General features: G+C 41.7%; 1 protein-coding gene across 6 annotated transcripts; it reads left to right on the top strand.

Moving 5' to 3' along the window:
• Positions 1–3,210: 3,210 nt before the first annotated feature.
• On the top strand, positions 3,211–23,105 carry SHCBP1 (SHC binding and spindle associated 1). Of its 6 annotated transcripts, none has more exons than XR_011143269.1 (14): positions 3,235–3,388; positions 5,809–5,979; positions 6,596–6,711; positions 8,667–8,875; positions 10,012–10,104; positions 12,752–12,985; positions 13,087–13,255; positions 14,439–14,559; positions 17,691–17,822; positions 18,157–18,275; positions 19,025–19,111; positions 19,453–19,594; positions 20,385–21,210; positions 22,125–23,006. XR_011143269.1 is itself a non-coding variant. In XM_068955950.1 (14 exons), the coding sequence occupies exons 1-14, from the start codon at positions 3,244–3,246 to the stop codon at positions 23,081–23,083; spliced, it is 1,848 nt and encodes a 615-aa protein (XP_068812051.1). In that variant the 5' UTR covers positions 3,235–3,243; the 3' UTR covers positions 23,084–23,105. The 6 variants fall into 6 exon arrangements, 5 of the variants coding, with proteins under 5 accessions (XP_068812049.1, XP_068812051.1, XP_068812053.1 ...); XM_068955950.1 differs by lacking the exon at positions 22,125–23,006 and adding an exon at positions 23,042–23,105 and having other exon boundaries at positions 21,143–21,210; XM_068955952.1 differs by having other exon boundaries at positions 21,143–21,210.
• The last annotated feature ends 1,130 nt before the right edge of the window (positions 23,106–24,235 follow it).

Below are 24,235 nucleotides of genomic sequence, written 5' to 3'. Positions count from 1 at the left end.
TTTCTCTTTTCAAGCTCCGGAAGTGTTGATGTTACTGTGTTCCAGGTTAGGTCTTGCCAGACCTTTGTATGTCACATAGTCCTGGCGACTCTTACGCAGGACAAAATTAAGCCTGGAGACTGTACAGGAAGGGCAGCTAGTGAGATTAGGGGAATGGAGAGCCTGCTGTGCAAAAGGAGACAAAGATTACTAATTTACCAAACGAGGCTCAGAAGAGAGCTAATTCCAGCCTAGAAAAAAAAACATCGCAGAGAGAAAAAGAACTGTTTAAGCTCAAGAAAAGAACTGGTGGTCTGCATTGTGCATGCACATTCAGGCTGGAAAGCGCAAGGTTTTCTAACAGAGGGCTGAGTTTCTATTTCCGGTATGAGAGGAAAGAAGCTAACTGCAGCGGGGTTTTTAAAACACAGTGGATCTTGATCAGTCTACCGCGTAGTTGCGTGCAGCACCAGAGACTGTGTTTCTTGGAAATAAATCAGCTCCATTGCAAGGATCAGGGATAATTATTTGAACACTGTGGAACTATATCTTACATTATGGAACAGGTTCTTCTCCCAGCTATGCTGAACACTGAACAAATTTAGGGAAATCAATTGTCCTGTTGTGCCAGTGTTTCACCAAAGTGTGAAAAAAATGACCTTCCAGTTAACTTTTTCAATCCCAAACAGTCTCTCTGAACTCACTGTATTTATTTACAGAATATTTTTTTCAAAATACTTAAATGCATGGTAAACTACATCACCGTAACTTTACAGTGCATAAAGCTATGTGTACAGGCAAGCTGGTGGGCCTGATGTTATATACGTAAATATTTAATAGTGGATATTTAACAGCAAACACATAAAATATGTAGTGGAATGAGCTTTTTGCTCATTTTTGCTATCCCTTTTCTTACCTTTTGTAGACACCTCATTCTTTTTATTCAATGCTCTATTTAGCTCCTGTGTTTTGCTGAAGGCTAATTTTTCAAAACTTCTCATAAAAACATTTTCTTAGACTGACTTTGGCTTCTCATAGTTTTCCAAGGTATGTTTGGCATACTACTTCTGCTCCCTTTCATTTGGACTTTGTTTTTTCTCTTTCTGTATTTGCTATTTCTGTCTTTCCATGCCGGTAGCCTCTTTTCATTTCAGTAGCTGGAAAAAAGTACAGGATAAGGGACATCTCACCAAGGTAAGTTAGGTCTAAGTGCTGGAAGATGTCCCTCTTCATCTTGATGGAACACCCCTTTTCCAATACTTTTTCTTTCTAAATAATTTTTTTCCTTCCCATCTCTATTGTGAAAATTCTTACTTCTGTTCCACCATTATATATCCATTTTAGAGAATATTTCTTAGTCTTTGTTTCTCTTTGTGGCCATTACTCTAGTCCTCATGGCTCTGTGTACAGCCTGAATACAATTTTTGCTAGTATATGTTGCAGAGGTTGCCCGTATGAATACAACGAATGTGTGTTGCCTGCTACAGAATCTCAGTGCTGTAGATTTCTAGCAAAGAAGTTATGTGAATAATGGTGTCACTTCAGTGTTTAAATATGGGGAATATGGTTTCAAATATAGTACCATGTCCAATAAAGGTTGTGTTATGTAGGGACAAACTCCCAGTTATTAATCACTTACAGCTTATCAACTTACAGACACTTCATTTAGGCGCTCTGCTTTGAAGGCGCTTTGCTTTCTCATCTTACTGAGACATAATTTTTTTGAAGAGATTTAGATGTTTTAATGTTATTTTGTAGTTATGATACATCAAAACTACATGAGTATAGCTAAGTGTGCATGCCCAGCATAATGGTTAAATTATGACAGCATGCTGGAGAAAAGGGCTGAGACAGGCCATTTTCTTCTGGGATTAGGATGGGTGTTGATTTTCAGTGGACCTAGGGCAGCACAAACTATAATTATACAACATGTAATACAGGGATGAATAGGGCTTTTGGTTTACTCTGAATGTGTAAACTGCTACAGACATTGTGCTGCCACTGCAAAAATAATTAATATTTTGAAAGCAAATATGAAGACACTCCAGGCTGGCGGTTGTTTAATAACGGTGTTAGAAGTGTAACGCAGCCCCCTTGCGGCCGTTTACGTTCGGAGCCGCGATGGGTTCTCGGTACAGAGCGAGGTTTATTACTGAACGTGGGCAGCAAAGGTTACCAGTTAAAGTCCCATTTCTTCTATTTGAGGTTAAATTTGTTTCCATTTACAAGATAAGCGTTTTTTTTTTTGGGGGGGGGGAAGGACTTGCAAGTTCAAGCCTGTACTAAAAAGAGAAAGGTACGACCTAAATTTTACCTACTCCTAACATGGCCGATTTGGAGAAAATTTTTCCTAACTTCTTATCCTCCACGCTAAACGTTTGTAATATCTTCCTACTAGTCTGGCAACGAAGCGAGAATTACTTTATTCTGCATTTTGCTGTCTGCCTTTTCTCTGCCAGAGAAGTATGTTTGGTGGGAACGTTCAGGAGCCTGACGCTTCCTCGAAGGTAAGATTCATCCTTGTGCAGAAAGCCATTTGTATCCCTGCATCCTTTAGATCCAGTTTGAGAGCCAAAAGCAGGGCTTGTGAGGGACTTGAAAGCTGTTTAGTCTTTTGCTGACCTATGTCCGACTATGAATTTTACTCCAGATATTTACTCTGTTTGGTGGGTACTCCAGCAATTTTATTTCTTGATAAGATTGCCATTATCAGAGTGCTCCAGATATATTGTATTCAACTTTCTTAATCTCCGATTTTCAAAACATCTGGTATTTCTAAGAAGCTGTCTGGCTTATGCTCCCTGCTGACACAGGGGAAAGGAAACGGAAGTGGGGAAAGCTCACAAACTTCTTAAACGCTTCGTTACACATAACGACAGCCTTCGCTCGGCCGGTCCCACGCCTCCTCCCGAACAGCCTGCACCACAAAAACACCCTTTTGTGCTCTGAGCAGCTTCTGGTCTTGACCGGGACCGGGACCGGGACCGGGACCGGGACCGGGACCGCGGTCGCCGCCGCTGCCGCCGCCGCCGCCGCCCCCCCGTCCCGTCCCGTCCCGTCCCGTCCCGTCCCGTCCGCGGGCGCGGCGGTTCCGCTGCGGCGGGAGCGGACGCTGCCCGCGGCCCCGCCCCCGCCCATTGGGCCCCGAGCGCCCGCCGCTCTTTCTGGCCAATCAGGAGCAGGCTCGCCACTGACGTTGCGAGGCGTTAGCTCCCGGGAAAGTTTGAAATTTCTGCGGGCGGCGGGCGGCAGGCGGCGGGCAGCATGGCCGAGGGGGAGCCGCGGCCGCCGGCCGAGCTGCCGGGGAGCGCGGCGGGGGCAGGAGAGGAGGCGCGGGGGGAGGATCGGGGTCGGACGGTGGCGGCGGGCGGTGCCGGCCTGCAGGAGCACGCAGAGGAGCTCAAGCCAGGTAGGGGCTCCCTGTCGCTGGCGTCCGCCTGGGCGGGGGTGGCCGGCCGCGCTCCGGGGAGCGGCGCGGTGGCTCCCGCCGCGGCCCCCTTCCGCGCCTCCCTGCCGCCCGGCCTCTAACCGGGCCCGCTCTGTTCGCCCGGCGCCGGGGGGGCTCGGGGATCAGCGCGAGCCGGCGGGGCCGGGTGTCTGCGCGGGCAGGAGCCGCGGCGCGGCGGGTGCGAGCCGGGAGGGGAGGGGAGGGGAGGCGGGGAGGGGCAGGCGCAGGCGCAGGCGGACGGTGACGGCCTTCGGTCTCCCTCGGCGCGGCGCGGCGCAGCTGTAGCCGGCTGCGCAGCCGGCGCGGCGGAGCGGGCTGCCGAAGGCGGGGGGCTGGGGCGGCGGGGCGGCTGCCGCGGGGCCCGGCCCGGCAGCGCGGGCAAGCGGCTCGTCGCGACGGTTGAGCGGGTGCGCGGCTCCTGGGCCGCGCCGGGGGGTCCCGCTGTCTCCGAAGTGCGGAGCTCTGTCGCGGGGGGCCGCGAAAGCGCGAAGGGTTTCACAGGTCATAGGATAATTCAGGGAGCTCGGGAAGTGTCTAGTGCAACCGCCGCTCAAAGCAGGGGCAGCTGTGCGATCAGACCGGGTTGCTCGGAGCTTTATCCGGCTGGGGCTTGGAAACCGCCAAGGGTAACGGCTGTGCGGCCTCGCTGGGCAACGTGGTCTGCTTGGCCGTCCTTGCCGGGAAGCAGCCCGTCCCCGGGCAGCTGCTGGTACTGAGGCTAGCTGGTGGCCTCCCTGGGCAATTCCTAAGGCTGCTGGCAAGTGGGATGGGGACTTGGCTATAAATGGTGCCCTATAAGGGAATGCAGGGTTATTTTTGTAGAAAATAAAATATTATCTTTTTTCTTTTTGACTGTGAACTTACTTGGTGTGCATACGGTAGGCATTTAAATCTGTGTTTGGCAAAGTGTCAAAATGTTTGAGCTGACTGAGGAAAATACTTTCCTGGCAGCACGTCCCCTGCCCTCTGCCTTAATAGCCCAGTTTTGGACTGTCAGTGCTTTTAGTGTCTGCTGAGTATCATCACTTAGTACGAGGTCATTACTGATATATAGTTACAGACTTAGTTTACAAAGAAAGCAGCAAGCTAAATTAAGTAGCTTATTCTGGAATGCATACTGGGCTCTGGAATTCCTGTTCTGGTTTGTTTTCCTAAATAAGATGCGCAATGCTGCCAAATAGCACCTGGGCAGCCAAGACTTGGTTATGTCAGCTAAGAATAAAAGTCCCATTTCAAAAGTTAACTCAACCTAGAGGTTGAAAACTTATGGGAGACCAGGCCTGAGAAATATTAAAAGACCAATAGTGACTGCTAGTTCACTGAAATTGTAATGGTAACAGATGAGAGGAGAAACTTTCTGCACACTGTCTCTTAGAGATGTGACAGACGTACCGCTTACCTGACCTGAAGAGGAAATGTCACAATAGCTTTTTTCTAGTACGTAGTTAAGCTGATGTTTTCTGAGGGATGTTGTTATTGCAGTAAGGCTGCTTCCATGTAAACAGGCAAAAAATTACAACGCTGTATCCCTTTTGTCTCAATCTATTGCTTGGAATTTCTATAGAGACTTCAGGCATGGAGGCTTTATGTTATTTATTAGCTTATTAAAATACAGTCTACTGAGGAACATGAAGAGACTTAGGAAAAGGAATGGACAACTGTAAAAATGCTTCTTTAGCTGAGACTAGCATCTGCAGTCTTATCATGCATTTTACTTGTGTTTTATTCTTGGTTTAATCATATGCTGTGATGCCCATTCTAGTTTTGTGACGTACTGATAATGCTCAGCTTTTATAAAAAATATATATTTTTTCCTGCTTTACAAAGAAGTAAACAACTGGCTTTTTCTGTTTTGTATCAGAAATGCAGTTCTTGTCTTCTGTAGTTTTGCTTGTGCCTGAAAGCTTGCTAAGACCTGTTTGGACCATAGAGGTTATTTTGGATCAGTGGTGTGGGATCAGCTGGTTTGTGTGTTCCAAATCATTTCAATTATTGATGGATACGGAGCCTCGGTAATGCAGGCCGTGTACTAACATGGGCTAATGTGCACCTGAGTGGCTTATGGTATTAACTAAAGCATTTTAGATCTTTCGTATGGAACAGAGTAAATAAGTATGTAACTTCAACTAAGAGTGGGTGGTGGTTACATGTGTTTGTAACAAGTATAGCGATCCTCTTTTGGGACAGGGTAAATATTCTGAGAAAGAGAGTAAGCAACCAAGTAACAGTAGTCTCTTCATCAAAGATAAGTTAAGATGTATTTTTGAAAGCAGGCGCATGATGATCTTGTGCTGAGCAGAAATTCTTTGGGAATAGAGAAGTGAGTAACAAATCAGTTGAACTGACTGTCTGTGGGGTTTGCTTTCTCTCCTGCCCTGCAGATCTGTCCCAGGAAGATGATGATACCTGTAGTGATTATGGGAGTCGTGACAAACCAGGGACCACTTTAGGAAGGACTGTGCCAGATGGGAATGTGCTTTTTCCAGATATTTTTCAAACTGATCATCTTTTGTTTTATGAGCGATTTAAAGCCTACCAGGATTATATTTTGGGTAAGTCACTTTTTAGTCGGAACAGAACACGTAGCCATGTTTCTTGTAGTGACTTTTTACGTGATCCAGTTTAAATGGAGGCAATTCTGTATGGCACTGCAAGATCCTGTTAATAATGGGGACTAGAAAAGATCACTAGTACTGACTACCCCTTGTCTGGTTATTGTGCCATAACTTCAGCTGCTGTAACTGGAAGACAAGGAGCCAATGGGGTTTTATTGTAAGTAAATCTGAATGGGTGACAGGATAAGGTGTAAATGCTGGATTCTGTGCCTTGTTTTAGATTGTTACAACACACAAAAAAAGAATTTAGTAAGACTCTGTTTAAGTTAAGGCACAACTTACTTAACACCACTGGCACTGTGAAACCTTCAGTACCTGGAAGGTTGAGTACTGGATCTCTCGTTCCTTCCCAGAGGCATAAAACCAGCAACACCTCCCAGTTCTCTCCGTACTGAGAGACAGCAATAGCACTGGCAGTTAGGAGCAGAGCAGAACGCAGTCCAATTTTAGACATGATAGAGGTATACTTCAACTGTATTGAATTTCATCTTTCAATGATATGGAGGACTTTTCTTTTAGTCCATTAAATGCACTGTCTTCAATTTCTTCTTAGCTGACTGCAAAGCTTCTGAGGTGAAAGAATTCACAGCTGAGTACCTGGAGAAGGTCCTTGAACCATCAGGATGGCAGGCAATCTGGCGCACTAATGTGTTTGAGGTCCTGGTTGAGGTAAACAGAATGCAGATTCTCAGTCATTTGTCTCCAATTAGCATTATTTACCTCCCTGTTAACAGGAACGTTATTTATCTTTAACTAAAGTTTATGAGCTGGTAGAAAATAGTATCCTTTTCCTATCTAGTTGCCGGTGATGTCTACAGCAATAGGCGTTTCTTTCAAAGGCAGCTTTGCTTTGAAGCACAGTGTCTTGTGCCCGGGTATGTTTCCTTAGCCTGAAAACATAGGGTTGGAGCCTGTGATCTGATACGAACACGCACAAGAAGGTGCTGTTACGGTGAGGGACCACTGCTCAAAAACAGCTCTTTAGGGCTATGGCACATAGTACAACTTCAGAAAACCAAGCACTACGTAGACTTTCTATTTTTGGCTTTGTTTCATTGTTTAGCTTTGGAATTTGCTTGCTTGTTGTTTAAAAATTACTTTTGCTATTGAATTATAGTATTGTCAGTGAGCAGATGAATTTTATTTGAGACATAAACCCTAAAATGAAGTGTTGATATCCTTAAAATGAGTAGATCTGTCCATTTCCATTACACTGACGCTGTCAGCCTGTCATCTGCAGTCTTTTGAGCTTAGAATCATTAGCAGGATGCAGACTGCATAAGCGTTGTTTGTGAGATTGGTCCATTGATGCTATTAAAAAAAATACAGCATTTGCTTATGCTTTCTCTGCTTTGCTGCTGGGAAATGCTCCCCAGTTGGTAGAGCACTGCCCAAATCACTCGCCTTTATTTTAGTTTCCCTAGAACAGGGCAAATGACTTTCAACCTCAAAGGGACAATATAGAGCCTATATAGTCTTATGTATGTGAAGGTTACCTGGCGAAAATGTCTCACATGGGCTAATTTCAGGGATGCCCTCTCCAATGTCTGAGCGTTTTGGTGGGAGGACTGTACCTAAACGGCAGCAACCTCTTCAAAGGGGCCCTTGCTGAAACGGGGGAGGAGGAACGCAAAGCCAGTATGAGTTAGCCATGAGGTTAAAACTGCAGGCACAGAGGGAATGACTACCTGGTCCAGCGCTGGATGTTGTCATTTAATTTATTTGAATAACGGGCCCTTCTCTGCCAGTTTATCAGTAAAATTATTCCTTCCAATCCTCTTTGCTATTGACAATAGCTCGTCAATATTGTGTACTCCTGTCAAAAATCTGCTGAGGCTTGCAGGTTTGGGACCCTGCTTTTCAAGGTCCAAGTCATGCTTCTTTGTGCAAACCTGGGATATTAGTTTGAACTTGAACTTTCTCTGCATGTTTGTAGAGAGAAAAACTTTGTAGCCCTTGCAGCATTCAGCACAGTTAGCAGCAACATTTCCATCTGAAGATGAGAAAACACTTCCATGCTGTGAGTGTGGTTGAACACTGGAACAGGTTGTTCAGGGAGGTTGTGGAGTCTCCGTTCTTGGATGTATTCAAAACCTGACTGACATGGTGCTCAGCAACCTGCTCTAGCTGACCCTGCTTGAGCAGAGGGGATGGACCAGATGATCTCACTATTCTGTGAAAGTGGCTTCCACTAGCTCAGACTAGCTCTTTGGATTGCTTCAGTCTCTTGTGGATACTCTGGAAAATGAGCCTCAGAGGAGTCCATGGGAACTGTGAAGTGTTTGAGTCTGGAGATGCTGCATTTGTCCATTTAAAAAAACAAATAGCAACAACAAAACAAAAGAGGGGAGTAACTTAGTGTCTTTGTATGGCTTTATGAGGGATTTGAACAGTGTTTTGGATGTGGAAAGGGTCCTGTATGTGTGAGTGTGAGAAGCTTAATTTTGGGGTTATCACTTCAGCTGAACAGATTGCCTTTGCTGTACTGTGCAAAGTGCACTGATTTGCGTGGGTCAGCTGGCGCTTACAATAATACCTGCTGAGCTGAACATATCGTTTTAGCCTTCCTCAGCTTTGTCTAGGGCTCCGTCTAGAGGAATCATGAGAGCTGTCTGTTCCAACAGGTGGTTGATGTGGAGTACTCAACTCTGAAAGCAATTGTGCAACTCAGTGAGCCTTTCCTGTGCGAGTCGCAGGTTAGCACCTTTACTTTGGAGTGCATGCGGGAACTCTTGGAGCTGAAGGAGCATCAGATACCACTGCAGGAGCTGTGGGTTGTGTATGATGAGTCGGGAGAGTTTGATCAGACAGCGCTAGCCATAGAGCATGTCAGGTAGGAAAATGCTCAAGGTTTAATTTTTCTTGAACAACTTCTGCGTTTTGGTAGTATACAGTGTTTGGTGCCCTTCTCAAGGAGTTATTGTGGTCATGCTGGCAGCCACACAGGCCTAGCTTTCCAAAGTATATCTGATGCCTGGCACCATGAGGGCTCCAAGGACTGCTCACATGGAAAACCTGTGGTGTCTTCTGCAGCTACAGGGATGAGGTAGATTTTTCTGGAGCTTACTGCCAGTCTGCTTTCTGTGTCAAAAGGAAAAAAAAGTCTGTTTCTCTTTCCCTCACTTCTTCCCTACTCCAGCTTTCCTTGGGCTTTATCACCTTGCTGGCTCTAGTGTAGTGTTCTTTTCTATAACATGTTCTTCGATTTCCCCCCACCCTCTGTCTCATTCCTCCTTTTCCTGCGCTTTGCCTCCTCCCCTAATTTTGTTTGTTCTTCAGGTATCTGTTCACAGCTTACTCTGTTTTCTTTTCCTTCATCATCTCTGTCTCTCCTCCATCTCCCCTACCTTTCATGTACTACACACTGCTTGAAAACTGTTCACAAATAAGCAGTAAGACTGGATCAGAACACTAAACTAGGAAGAACCACCATGCTTCTGCAACTTGGGCAAAGTCTCAGAATTGGTGAGTGCAGCAGGAGAAGGGGAGAAGAGTCTTGTTCCGTTGGGAAGCTTTCTTCACGCTATGTTCAGCATTGCTCAGTAGTGGAGCTCTAAGCTTGAAAGATGGATATGATAAACTTGATGTGGGCTCTAAGAACAGCTTAGCTGAAGGATGCATGGCCAAAACCAAAAAGTATTATATCTCAGGTACTTCAGCATCTTAAGAGTGCGAGACTTGTTTTCAAAACCAACTTTTAGATGTTCGGTCTGTTTTGATGATAGTCAGTGGCACTCAGGCTGTTACAAATTTTGAGCTTTAAAAAGACGAAAGAAAATTCTAATTAAATAGCACATGAGAAAGATAACTTTGTCTACTGAACAGTCCACAGGACAGTGACATGGAATTGGAGGGAGGTGATGTTTTGAGCTGAAGTCTTATGATTAAATTCCTATTTCCGGTTCTGTCTCTGCTGAGGTGAATGTGGCCTCCTCAATGTCTGTTTAAATGCTTACTTTGTTTCAAAAGGTTCTTCTACAAGTACATCTGGAGGACTTGGGATGAGGAGGAGGAGGATGATTTTGATTACTTTGTGCGATGTGTTGAGCCTCGACTGAGACTGTAAGTGCAACTTCTTTGACATTAGGTAAAACCACAGGTAAAGGTGATGTGGGAATAGTGACAGACAAATTAACTTCAAAGAAAGCCCTTTATTAATAAATCAGAGCAAGTCTGTTCTAGGAGCAATCACTGTCTGGCACTAAAAATTTTGTGCACAAAGGGAGGGCAGCTGAGGTTGCTGCTTCATTTCTGAACCCACCTGCTTTTCCTTGTAATCCTTAACCTTCCATCAGATGGCGCTCCAAATCCAGCTATAACTTCCTTCAGATTGCATACCCTGTCCCCTTTAAGTACATAAACAATCCTAATTAAGGCAGGCGTGGGATGCTCTGATACCTTGGGGCATGGAGTAAGCATGAGAATGGAGCAGAATGTAAACAAAAACTTGAAAAAATGGTCATGCTGAAGGAGGAATGTGTGTATTTCTTTCTGTAGTGAGATTACTTGGCATTAGGTTTTCTGAAGGTGGGTTTTTAATGCCCTCTAGCCATATGGAACTGAAGCAGTGCACAAGGATGCAATCTGGTTCTATTTTTGAGGGTGCTAAATAACTAAAGCATACCATAAAATATGCCTGGAGTGAGTCATTGAAAAACATTTCCACTGCAAGTTATTCCCTAAGATTTGACATAGTATCTGTTTTTATTATGTCTTTCATGAAAGTTATTGTTTGATTCCTATTCTTTGCATATTATAGCATAGAAAGAGTATCCAGAAGTTTGTCATTCATATCCAGGTCTGATACTGCTATGATGCTGGAGAACTGCATCAGTGAATATTTAGAATTAACTCCTACATGCTATTTAGAATATAGTATTAAATCTCAGGGTGCTTTACAAAGGGAAATAGTATCATTACCCATACAGTAAAGATGACTTTGCGTCTCCCTTTCAAACAAGAGATATGTGACATTTCAGGCCTCTGATATATCTGGGCTTTTCTGAGATCATGCAAATTAGGGATAAATGTTACACGTAGAAATCGCACGAGTTTAGGAAGTGTTTATACTTCTGTGCCCCCAGCAAATGCCTTTTCTGTTGCTGAGTTTTTTGGAGCTTTGTGAAGACTTGTCATGGAACGAAACCAAAGTGCAATCACATGCCAAGAGATAACGTGTGGGTTGTCGTTGTTTGTTTGTTTGTTTTTTAAGATAGCATGAAGCCTTACATCGGAATAGAAGCGTTGCTTAGCAAGAATCCAAAATACTTAAACAATGTCTTCAAGCAGAAAATGTTTTCCTTTCTCATTCTTCCATACCAGGCTTGATGTAAAGCCTGTGCTCTAAACTATGCTGATGTTGGTGATGTCATATTAGTGCTTACATCACAACACAGGACAACTCATAAATAACATTCATCTCCAATGTGTGGAGACATAATGATGCTTTAAACTTTTCAGGTCTGTGTTGTGCACTTGTTAAAATCAGAACAGACAGCATCCTTATGCTGCACATCAGCTTGTACTAGTCTTCTGAGGCAAGTAAAGCTGTATGAACTATTTCACCCAAGGTTGAAAAAAATAAGTTATTTTTATGCACGTTCATAGTGATGAGCCCTAAAATGTAGAGTATGCGTTTCAGGGCCAAACTATGTACAACGTTCAGTATCCTTTGAGTATTTTATATGTCTATATTATTAGGAATTCTTTTGCTCTTAGTCATCCTGAATTCACTTATTGTTGCCTCTAGTGACCTGATTGTCAAAATTTTGTGAGGCTCTTTTGTGTCTCTGCATACCTTGTTTATCACAACTGCATAAATATTTACTGCTCCAACTCCAGATTGTATTGCTCTTTATAGCATATTTTAAGTGTACACTTTGAAGAACCTCTGAAAGTTGAGGGAACATCTTAGCTGTTATTTCATTTAGCATCCTGAATGGAGCCATTTATGCTGCATTCAAGTGCTTTCCCTACAAAAAATGGTGGGAGATAATTAAATCTTGTTTTATTTGTATCGTTAATTGTTATCCAGCTTTTTTGTAGTGACCATGATTGGTACTACATGATTGGCCCTGGAGCTCTTGGCACTATCTAGCTGGCAGATGTCTTCATTTTTCTGACTTTGGCAATGCAACTTCAGGCTGGCATTTTCTGGCCTGCAATTTCCTTTGTACATCCCCCTTGGCATGGTGCAAAATATACTATGCAGTGCTTTCACATCTTCATCCAGTCCTGATACAGTCTTTCTCATTCATCCTGAATAATTTCCTTTTTCTGCCCAGGTAGTTGTTTAGACTGTTGCTAATGGAGATTTCACTTCATAGACTTTTTCTTTTAAGTAGGACATTTCCCCCTTCCCCCCCCCCCCCCCCCCCAAATAAATGCTTAAAAGTAGACTAATTTATTTTATCTGATTAACTGCTAAATCTTACTACTTTTATAGTTAAACTTGCTCTAAAACCAAAAGTATCTCATCATTGTATGTAATCTTTCAAGGTGGATGGGGAACTCTTTAGAGAGGAATTAGTGTGTTTGTGATTATCTGTGTTTTGGTTTTTTGATATTGCTGTTCTCGGAAAAGTTGAGCAGTGTTGATGCAGACTGAAGAGTTTTGACTGAAGTTTTGATCCAGGTTCTCTGTGGGTTTGTACTCAATCCTTTTAAATTGTAAATGAGAAAAATACTGACTCCTGACTCTGAATTGCAGGCATTATGACATCCTTGAACATCGTGTTCCTTCTGGGCTTGTAGCTGATTACCAGAACTTGTTATCTCAATGTGAGGAGCTCTACAGGAAGTTCTTAAATTTGAGGAGCAGCATGTCAAGCAATGATTCGGACTCGGAAGCAGAAAACATTTCCATGGTGGAAGGACTAAAGCTGTATGAGAAGATAGAGCATTTAAAACAAAAGCTAAAACTAATTGAGAATCCTCTTCTGAGGTACTTGATGGGTTTGTGTAAGGAGGAGAGACCATATGGGAAACTATGCAAAAAGTTCTTTCCTGAAAATAGAACTGATGGTTTTGTTGCTCTTGTTTTAGGTATGTGTTTGGTTATCAAAAGTACAGTGGTCTCCAAGCTAAAGGACTGAGAGCAACAGGTACCAAGATCACTCATGTTGTATCCTCAACCGTGATGGCAAGCCTGTTGCAGTCACTGATAAGGGACAAACTTTGTCCTGAATCTTACGGTGAAGAACTAGAAATACAGGTACAGTAACAGTTGTCGTCTGTCCCCTAGTACACTTCTTTTCTCCTAGAAATAACGTGGAAGACTAAGTTCCTTTATCATGTGCCAGATGCTACATTTATGCATTGTTGATTTCAATTAGTAAATTTTGAGTCCAAAAGCATTGCTCTTAATTTAAATGGTAAGTGATAAGACTGGAAGATGCAAAAAAACTTCTTTTGATGCATTTCTTTTGAATGCTCTATACAAGCTGTTTCCTTCCTGTATATAGGCAATAATGAAATAAACCTGCTGTAAACATTCCATAACGAAACATGCCGAGAAATGTATAATACTTTTTTTCTATTTAATTTTAAGATTCTTGTATCTTTAGATCATCATTATAATCAGATCAAGGGTTGGACTGGTGTGGATTCCTTGGGGCCAAGTGGAATTGCTTGCTGTGTTCTGGTCAAGTTCGTGAAATACAGATTGGCAGAATGGTGCCAGAGGGAAGGTCCTGGATTGACTTTTGGGCTATAAATCAAGTTTTATGAGTTGGCAGCTGGAAAATCCTCTTACTATGCCTAATCTGGAAATTGCTAAGAGGCAATAAATGTGCAGTCTTCCTGTACTATTCGTTGTCTTTCAGAACAGAATCCCCTAATGATATTTGTGAAGGATGTCAGTACCTCTTTAGGTACTGAAGCCTTTTTTTCAAGAAAAAGGACCATGCAGACCTCGTACTTGCCACTGCAATGTCTGAATTCCATTTTGGAGTAAAGGGTTAGGTCAGTTTTCAGGCCATCTTGAATCTGGTTGCTGAGTTGTCTGCATTTTTATTTATTTATTTTTTTCCTTCTGTCATGTATTTCTCTAGTAATTCAGGGCAAGTCACCTGAGGCGCAATTGAAATGTTTGCCTGGAACCCAGGCATATTGAGGTCTGCTTTCCTGTGCGTATGCTCTTCAGTCTGGCGCTCTGCCCCGATTTCCTCATGGAGCAATAGACATAAACATCAAAGGAATGTTTTAAGGCTGATTGTGTCCAGAAAGAGTGCTGTGATTCTTGAATTCAAAGTAGAAATTGTGTTGTTGGTGCCATTTAAAAAGGGCTTTTTCTAAACAAAAGCAGCAACATTTAATTGAGAAAGAAGCTCTAAGGACATAAATACAATCCATTTTTATAACGTTTTTCAAGATTTGATATTGTTTGTCTTTTATAGTTTCACAGTGATCCACTGGCAGCTGTAAATGCCTGTTATGAAGGAGACACTGTCATCATCTGTCCTGGTCATTATGTTGTAGATGGTGTGTTCTGCATTGCTGATTCAATTGAACTAGAAGGTAGGGGCTTTCTAGCACACAGATTCTTAAAACAGTGTAAACTGAATGTCTTAAAACAAACTAGCTTTGCATCAAGGTTTTCTGTTTGCTTTTTTACTTTTGGGGGAGTCTGGCTGGGGCATTTGCTTTTTTTCTTAAAAGCATTCCTATCTCTGTTTAAGACCCAAGATCATTTCTAATGCAGGGTGGAGTAAGCTGTTTTATTAAACATAGTTATTTCTGCCAATAAACTGCAAATTTTTCTGATGAACAGCAAATCCACTCTTTCCTCCTAACCATTTGTCTGGATAAATCCTGATTTATATGGTTAACAGAAAGGATCCAGCAGAAACATGAGGGACTTGATTTTTAAACTAGCAAGCACAGAAGTCACTCTTGGGACACTTGTGAGGCTTTAGTTATTGGAGCCAGTAACTTCAGGGTACGTGGGAGTGATATCCTTCTAGTTCTGTTCTGCTTATCTTAATCTACTTCAGAGGAATACTCTTAGACTCAATGCTAGTATGGTGCTGGTGAATGCAACATGAAAAAGAGCCAAGTGCTATTGGAATTTAGTTTATGGCACTTCTTGCACGTCGTCTGTGTGTGGAGGGGCTACCAGTGCAAATTTGTGCTGTTATATGAAGTGCATGGGTACAGACGGGAGCTAATGATTTAACATCTGTATTGATTTTGTAGAAACCACATATGTGATAGTTTTGTCTCGCAAAACATTTCCATGCGCTCGGGTTTTAAAAAGAAATATTTTTGCCTTGCTTAGGGTACATTGCTATCTTTTCTCATATTTCTTGAATTCTCCTAGTAATTCCTCTGCTTTAGACATGCACCCTATTCACAGTTTACCAAACAGTTTCAAATCAAGATTACAGCTTGCAATGTAGTAGGCCATATATCACTGTGGGCATTGTGCAGCTGTTCAGACGCTTTAGCAGTATTTTTTTTATCTTGTCAGTTTTTCTTAATGGGAAGATGGCTGGGAGTTTAATTTCCTGCTGTTTGGGCTATATCTTTCTTGCCCTTTCTGTTTTGCAAGCATTGCTTTCTTTCTCAGCCTTCTCTTGTGTATATCTTATTTATATAGCTATGCATGCTGGTAGGCTACACACTTGCTTGCTACAGGACCTCAAACTGCTTTCTTTATCTGCGAGAACGGTATTGTCCTGAAGTTCTGTGGAGAGGTATTTATGACAACTGCTTTTCTAGCTTTGCGGAAACAGTAATACAAATGGTGAAGTAGCACAGCTATTTAAGGATGAGTCTTTCTATTTTAAAGAGCAAGGAATATAAATAAGTATCTTTCATAGGAACCACTCAGATAATGAACGTAAGTCAGGGCATTTAATCTCTTTATACGGATTTCTGTTAGAGGAATTTTTATAGCAGTAGTAGCAGCTGAAAATGTTTGAAGTAGGAGCATCAACAGAAATTTTGCTGGTACTAATCTGAACAGCTGGCAGTTTTGGTAGCTTTCTTGGGATGAAGGGGTGACTCATCAAAGGTATAATGTTGCTTTCCTTAGTAGAGCTTGAATTTTTTCCATTCACTGTCCAAGTCAGTATTAAGGTTGAAAGTATGAGGATTAGTAAGTCAGGGATAAATAACTTGAAAGAACTAAGTAAGATTTAAGCAGTAGCAGCCCGGGAAAATCATGCTAAGGTTTAGCACTTGAGGGAAATGGTGTAGCAAAGGCACCTAAGAACTTCAGTTCTGCTTGTACAATGGGTTGTCTAAGATAGATGGAAACTTGCATCATCAACCTGTGTAGTATCTGTGATGAGTTTTACTGGATGGCAGTTGCCTTTAGCTCCTGTGGAGCTGCTTAGCGCTCAGGCAGGCATATGGTCCTGAGCGGGCTGCATATTGAGCACCACTAGATAGTGGTAAACCTTTCCTTCTCCATGCCTTGCCTTGTCACCAGCTTTCTGCTTGCTGCTACAGCTACTGCTTCAGGGGTTGAATATTAAACAAGCTAATAGCGTGGTTAGAAAATCTCCAGGTAGCCTGTAAGACAGTTATTCCTAAAGCCCTTGCCTTGAGTTGCGCCTCTGTTTCTGTAGTAGTGTGTCGTTCAACTGGATCTGCCATTTGCTCTCCCATTATACTCTCCTATTACATACTAGCAATAAATTGCCCCTTGCCTGCTCTCTAGGGGTGACCATAAATCAGCAGTAGTAGAAAAAGATTTCTAGATAGCTTAGCATATGGAACTATGAGAGTCATGTAAATTGACTTTAAATCTGCTGTCTTTAAAACTTTCTGCCAACTCTTTTTCAAAGGCTTTTCAACCTTTCTATTTGCACATTAAGAGTATTTTATTTATGTACTTGGTTAAAAGCTGGCATCCTGCTCAGGCACTTTTTAGCTGAGTCTGTGCGCATTTTCAGAAAATGACAGGACTCGCGCTTTAGTAGACATTGTATTATTGCTTTCTTTATCATGATTCTTGTCTGTGACAAGCGATAAAAGCTCTACATGCTCATAAATTTCACCATAAGTGGTTGAATGCTGACAACTGTGGATGGCTTAGTAAATCAGTGTTGGCATATGCTTGTGAAAGTTTGTTTTTAATCTGAATTCATCTGGAAGCCCATGTAATGCAGGAACATTAGTTTTGACCCAAGTTTCATTTATACATGGAAGCTGAGTGAATCTTATTAACAGCATGAAGTCTATTGCACCTGCTTTCCTGCATTGTGGTGTTGACTGCTTTTTTCCTCATTTGGAGCTTCTGCCGGCCCTAGGAAACTTCTGTACCCTGAAAGCAGAATGCAAGTGCCCATGTATCACTGGCTACTACACCTCCCTGCTCTCTTGTGACTTTTGGGAGTTGATATCGGGTGTTGGCAAATGAGCGCTCAGTCACCCTTTTGTTCAGCTGCCTAAAGTAACTTTGCATTTTATTATGCGTCCTTCAAGTAAGGTAACTATGATTGCAATATTTTATTTTTGTGCCTGCACCCTAGTACACAGGAGATGTAATAGGTGTGGCCTGACCACTATGTGGAAAATCCCGGTAAGATACCAGGCCTCAAACAGACATTCAAATTAGACACAGAGGGTTAGAACTTAAGTACTGAGCACCTAACTGTTACCTATTATTCTAAACTTGTGTCCTTTACCTCTGCTTTAAGGCTATGGTCTGCCAGATGATATCGTGATAGAAAAGCGAGGGAAAGGAGACAACTTTGTTGACTGTACAGGAGCCAATATAAAGATCTCCAGTTTGAAGCTAGTGCAACATGATGCTGTGGAGGGGATTTTAAGTAAGTATAAAAGTAAAAAGTCTCAAAAGTATCTTAGGGATATAAAGAAAAGAATTGTTGTTGTCACTTAAAAACAATCTCCCCCATCCCCAGCAAGGAAAACCTTAAGATGAATACGACTAGGGCTCCTTTGCAGCAGCGTTCCTGTTTATACCAGAAAAATAGTATGTGTTCAAAGTATTCATAAGGAAATCCATAAAGTAAATTAAGTGGATAAAATTAAAAGACGAAATTTTATCACACTGTAAAAATGCTGTAAGTCCATCCATCTGGGGGAATGGTTTGCCTCTGCGTAGCTGATTCATTTAACAGTGCTGGTTGTCTGTGTATGCAGATGTTCACCATGGGAAAACCATCCTCGAGAACTGTGTATTACAGTGTGAGACTACAGGCATAACAGTACGAACATCAGCTGAGCTCTTAATGAAAAATTCAGATCTGTATGGTGCTAAGGTATGAACAAATTCTTAACTCTGTCTTGATTCCTAAAGTAAAACAAAGGCTTCTGCTAGGAAATAATACAGTCAGTAAAGGGGAGAGAGAACCTTTAGAAGTTTGCTTTAGCCAGCTACATTTTATTGGTTTTAAGAGTGGTCCCAGGGGTCTTTTAGACTCCAGTATCTAGTGAAATATCTCATGCTGATTTGTGTGTGATGCTATATGAAAATCACATAGAAACAAGGGACATCTGTGAGATAATGGTTGCTACATTTTTGGATTGAGTCATGTCCTGCAGTACCTTTAAAATGATTTCCTGTTTTTCTGCCCATAAATCTCTCTGTTTTTCAGTAAACTGGGTATCTATTCTGCAAAGGAACTGCCCCTTTTCAAACAAATTTGTGTTTATCATCCTTCTGTTAAGGATCAATGGATAAGATGAACTCTGATTAGAACATTTCAAAGAAAGATGGGGCTTTGAGTGTTGAGGTCGATGACTAAAGAGCAAGAAAATGGTGCAAGGCTGTGCAGTTACTCTTCACCAGAGCTTTTATTGAGTGGTGGCAATAGTGTTGACCATGGGGCCTTCAATCTTGGGTGTGTGCTGCTTGTGCTAGTTAATAAAGCCCTGAAGCTGGAGCGGTAACACAATTTTACGTTCTACAACTGGTAGATGAGCATGAAGATCCAAAACTGAGTTGTCAAATTATGTTGAAAGCGTGCCTGAACGCTATCTGTGCACTGCCAATAACTTTATCTTGCAGGGTGCCGGTGTGGAAATATATCCAGGCAGTACGTGTGCCCTGTTAGACAACGGCATACACCACTGCAAGGAGGGAATCCTTATAAAGGTCAGTTCAAGGCAGACTGTGCTTGCTGAAAGTTTACAGTTGCTAAGGCTGATGCAAATAACTTGTGTTTAGATTGCCTTGTAATCTTGCTGCCCTCATGGCAGAACTCATATCTGTCCGGTATGATGATGATGGTGCTTTTTGTTTGCCTTAATTTGGTACACCAAAGCAATATACTTGCTTTATTCCTTATCTGTCAGAAGTAAAATGCCTTTTGCAACGTTGCTTGCATAGGCAAGTAAGAAAATTCTAGCCAATATAGGGAACTGACTATCTAAAACTGCAATAGTTTGCATTCCTTTAGATGGATATAACGCATTGAGTTTGTTTCTTTGCTGTAGAACTTCTTAGATGAGAATTATGACATCCCCAAGATAACCATGGTCAATAACATGATTCATAATAATGAAGGATATGGAGTGGTCCTGGTTAAACCAGCAATCCCATCTGATGTAAGGGATGTTTCAGCAGAGAAAAGAGAAGGTATGTTTCTCTGACTTCTTATCACGAACTCCTAAACTAGTAAATCTAGTGTATCCAGGGGTTTGGATTGCATAATTCATAAGAAGGTCTCTTAAATTTTCTGATAATGTCTAGATTGATTTAGACAAAATATATCTTCAAAACTTTCAGAATTCTGGAGTTTCCTGAATGATTAACTTGCTGCAGGGAAATGCTGTGAATGTCTGTTCACCATGCTGCGAATGCACTTCTGTTTTAAGGTCCTTAAATACCTGTGTTTCCTAATAAGCAGAGCCTGCATGGTTGATGGCCTCATTGGGTTATACAGAAACACAACAGAGCGATCAGCAAGAAATCAGATATGGCTTCTTATACAGGTCTTCTGGTTCATAGTAGTTCCCTACTTGTCTTTTTTTTTGTGCACCAGAGCTGAGACGTGCTGTGTTTTACTCAGCCTGCCACTGCAGAAATTGTTCCCTGCCGTATATAAAATGTGACAATTGTATTTCCCATATTATGTCTTACTCGAGAAGACCTGTCATGCTCTCAAGTGCAATGTGCAAGCCACAGTAGTTTTCTTCAATGTGCTTCGCTATCAATTGGCCAATTGAAGTCATCTCAGAATTAAAGAAACTTTTTCCTTAAACATCATATGCTGTATTTGGAATGTGTGCCTGTCGCTGAATAGTTTCCAGAAAATGTATGGAATGAGGAGAAAATGTTAAGACTGAAAAAACTTAATTCCAAGGTTTTAACTGATGTGACTGTTTTGCATGATCGGTGATAACATTCTCACTGTTTCCTGACTAAGGGAGTACACAGCCTCACCCAGGCAGTGAGAGAGCCTGTGGAGAGGGCTTCAGACATGAAGAACTACCTGAATGTGTAACTGATGAATTGGAGCTTTACGAGCAAGCTGAGATTTCTGAACAAACTGAAAGCAATTATGAAATTGCAAATGAACTTGGTGCTACTTCCGCAAAGAAGAGCCAGATGCGCAAGAAAAGGCTGAGTGAACTGGGAATCACAGAAGCTGATGACAACTTAATGTCACAGGAAATGTTTGTTTCTATTGTGGGCAATCAGTTCAAATGGAATGGGAAAGGGAGTTTTGGTACCTTCCTCTTCTGACTGTCCTGACTTAATAGCATTGCAGTAAAAGATTTGCACAAACTATTAATTTCACTGCTGCTTTCCAAGAAGCTGGCCTGTTTCATCTGCCTTCCATTATGTTACTAAAATGTGATAAATATTTATTAACAGTTTAAATATTGCATGTGGAAATCTTGCTTCCTTCCTGCAAATATGGAAAACATGGTAGAAAACAGAACTTGAACATGGAAACCTTGCATGGAGTCCACTAATCCTCATGCTTGTTCTTTGCTGGCTGATTAATTTTTTTAGTGTATTTATTGAACTTCTAATTGTTAAGTGGACAAAAAAAGTACAGCATTAATGGTACCTCTCCCTCTATTAAGCACAGATAACCTGCAGCTGATTTCTCTATACAATTGACTGAATTTTTCATGTTGTATATTAAACAGAAGCTAATGAAATGCTCTTCCTTAGGAAATGTAGTGCTTGGCTGCCATGTTTTATATTCAAAGGATTTTCTAGAAACTCTAGCGCCTGAAAAGGTAGGATCATTCTGACTGTCTTCATATGCCACGTGTTGACTTCCAGCAGCTAACAATGTCAGTGCATGTTTTCTGTAGGGAGTACAGTGTTTAACTGAATTCCATTTGTCTGAATAAAGAGAAATCAAAGTAAATGTGTTTCTCCTTATTAGTGGTATCCCTGCTGCACCTTTTGGTGCTTTTAAACATTTTTAAAATTGTTATGCTACTAGTAGCAGCAGATGGAGGTCTCCGAACTGAATGGAAAGCTTTAAAAACCCAACTTTCCACTGAAATTTTGTGTCAGGCTATAGCTGTGGAACAGAGGCACTTGAGTGGCTCACCCTTCTGTATTATTAACCTTTACTTGAGGGAAAAATTGGATGGACTGGCTGACTGACGACTTTCCTTCTCAGTGCCTCTCTGATTTTTTTTTTTAATTAAAATCCTCATGCCTTCTTCAAATTTTTTATCATCAAGATACTCAGATCAATTTTTCAACTGGTATGTGAAATGTATGTAAGAAAATGTGAACTTCTAGGTGATCCAGGTTGTCCTACAAGACAAAAAAATAAAATATGGTATTTAGAAAGGAAAAGCATGTTGACAGCAGTGGACTACAGAATAGCTTCTGAAAGTGGCTTAGCACCGTGTATGCCCCATTAGAAATGCATCGGTTGCCAGGAGTGGATGCGAATTTTCTGCTCAAGACTTTACACCCCAGCCATTCTTAAAATGAGATGAGAATCAAAATTCAGTTAAATACATGATCTGTTTTAGTGTAAGCAGTTGATAATGAGGAAAAGAGAAAGATGTAACTTATAAGCGTTTGCTTCTTCATATTGTATGTGAACTGTAGAGAATTCATTGCAGCTTTCCTATCCTCTCCCCTTCACTCCCCCACCCCTTCCCCCCTCCTCCCCCCTCCCACTCAGGACACTTGACTTCAGGACTGAACTTCAAATTTTCATAAGCCTGAATGTGACTACAACACTTCAAGATGCACACACTCATGAATGTCTGCCATTCCGTGACTACAGAGAAACACTTGAGTCAAGCGAAAGCCTAATGCTAAGGCTGGCCGTAGTTCAGTGTCTTAAGCTATTCATCAGATCATACACTGTGTTTCATGCTTTGGTGTTATGCCTTTCTTCCCTGATATGTAATTCTTATTAAAGGAGTGGGGCTAAAAGTTTTAATTTTGTGATTCTTTCCTCTTGTCTTTTCAGAACTAATTTTCTTGAGTGAGTTGCTTTTGTGGCATTTCTTTCTCTTGCACTTCACTTTAAAGCTGGCTTCTCTCTTGACAGTATCTTATCTCCCTTTTTTAAATTCAATTTTAAATTTATGAAAGTACGAATTACAACATTCCTCTTCATCTGCTTTTAATACTGCCACTATTTTGCCTTTTTCTGTGCCAGATGCCAATGGTGACTCTATTGCGTGCAAGTTGTCAGTTGTCAGTAGGTGTGGGAGCAGAATGTGGAAAGAGGAGGCTGCTATGAAACTTCTAGCTATTCCGTCAAGCAGGAATTCTATTGTAAAATTATTTAGCTTGAACAAGTTGGAGTGTTTGGGTTTTCTTGATTTACTAACTGCTGCTCACCATCCCCAAAGGTACTACAGAAATAGAAGGTAATTTATTAATGCAACAGCTGAGATCATCTGGTCCAACACCCCTACTCAAGCAGGGTCCACTAGAGCAGGTTGCCCAGCACCTTGTCTAGATGGCTTTTGAATATCTCCAAGGATGGAGACTCCCCAACCTCTCTGGGCAGCCTGTTCCAGTGTTCAACCACCTCACAGTAAAAAAGTGTTGTCTTGTGTTCAAGTGGAATTTCCTGTATTTCAGTTTGCACCCGGTGCCTCTCGTCCTGTCACAGGGCATCACTGAGAAGAGTCTGGTTCTGTCCTCTCTGAGAAGAGTCTGGTTCTGTCCTCTCTGTATCCTCCCTTCAGGTATTTATACACATTAACAAGATCCCCCTGAGCTTTCTCTTCTCTGGGATGAACAGTCGCAACTCTCAGCCTCTGCTCATATGTCAGGTTCTCCAGTCCCTTAATTGTCTTTGTGGCCCTTTGCTGGACCTGCGCCAGTAACTCCAGTTGTACTGTGGAGCTCAGGATTGGATAGTGTGCTACAGATGTGGCTTTACCACTGCTGAGTAGAGGTACTGATACTGGCTATGGCTATTACATTTTCCAGAAGAAATAGCTGGCACCATTCTACTTCATTTTTTGTCACTAATGCTACGCAAGGATACAAGATGCTCAGTCTTTGTGTCAATTTGAGCTTATTGCAGTAGCAGGATGTTGACTCAGTTGCAGGATCCGTAAGTAGAAATAAAATTTCCAAAGAAAGTAACTGTTTCTGAAATAATATTTTAATGTTTGCAGCTATAACAATCTCAAAATTTTTGTGTCATTTCAGCTGCTATATCTTTTTAATCTTTTTCATTGGTAACAAAGAGATTCAGGAAATGATCTCGTCCTGATTTTGTTTTTATGTCTTAGCATGCTCAACAGTGAAATAAATACTATTTTTAGATGAAACAGTTAAATTAGAATTTTGGCTTTTCATTGCAGTACGTGTATTAAATTTGCAGCACATGTTTTCCTTAGCCTTTCTTAAATCTATCAGCAGGGAAAAGTTACCAATGCTCTCTGCAGCAGGAGCAACATGCATTTCAAAAGCTTTCCTTCTAAATTCAATTGTCATCTCTCTTTTAGAATAATTGCTTTAAATTGCACTGTAATTCCATGTTATACTGAGTCAATGGCTGTAATTTTTTTCCTAGATGCAAAATGCATGGGTCCAAAACTGAGAGTATTCTGTAATTGGTAAGGCGTGATTATGTTCTCTATGTTAAACTAAGAAAAAGATTGTACTACAGTAAGAGCTGCGATTTAAAGCCCTTTCCTAAGAGAAAGTTGATACCAAATTATGTTATGTAAGCGTCTAAGCCATGTGATTCCTCTTTATGTTTCCATTCAGTAGGTAATACAACCATTTGGGAAATCCTGGTTTCGGCACTGACTGAAGTGG

This window comes from Struthio camelus, chromosome 10, assembly GCF_040807025.1.
Source record: "Struthio camelus isolate bStrCam1 chromosome 10, bStrCam1.hap1, whole genome shotgun sequence".
Classification (NCBI taxonomy): domain Eukaryota; kingdom Metazoa; phylum Chordata; class Aves; order Struthioniformes; family Struthionidae; genus Struthio; species Struthio camelus.
This window is presented reverse-complemented; position numbering and strand designations above follow the sequence as displayed.

Coding starts and splice junctions, on each gene's coding strand:
- SHCBP1 (XM_068955948.1), top strand. CDS start 3,244: ATGGCCGAGGGGGAGCCGCGGCCGCCGGCCGAGCTGCCGGGGAGCGCG. Junction 6,712..8,666: donor TGTTTGAGGTCCTGGTTGAG/GTAAACAGAATG, acceptor CTGTTCCAACAG/GTGGTTGATGTGGAGTACTC. Junction 12,986..13,086: donor ATTGAGAATCCTCTTCTGAG/GTACTTGATGGG, acceptor CTCTTGTTTTAG/GTATGTGTTTGGTTATCAAA.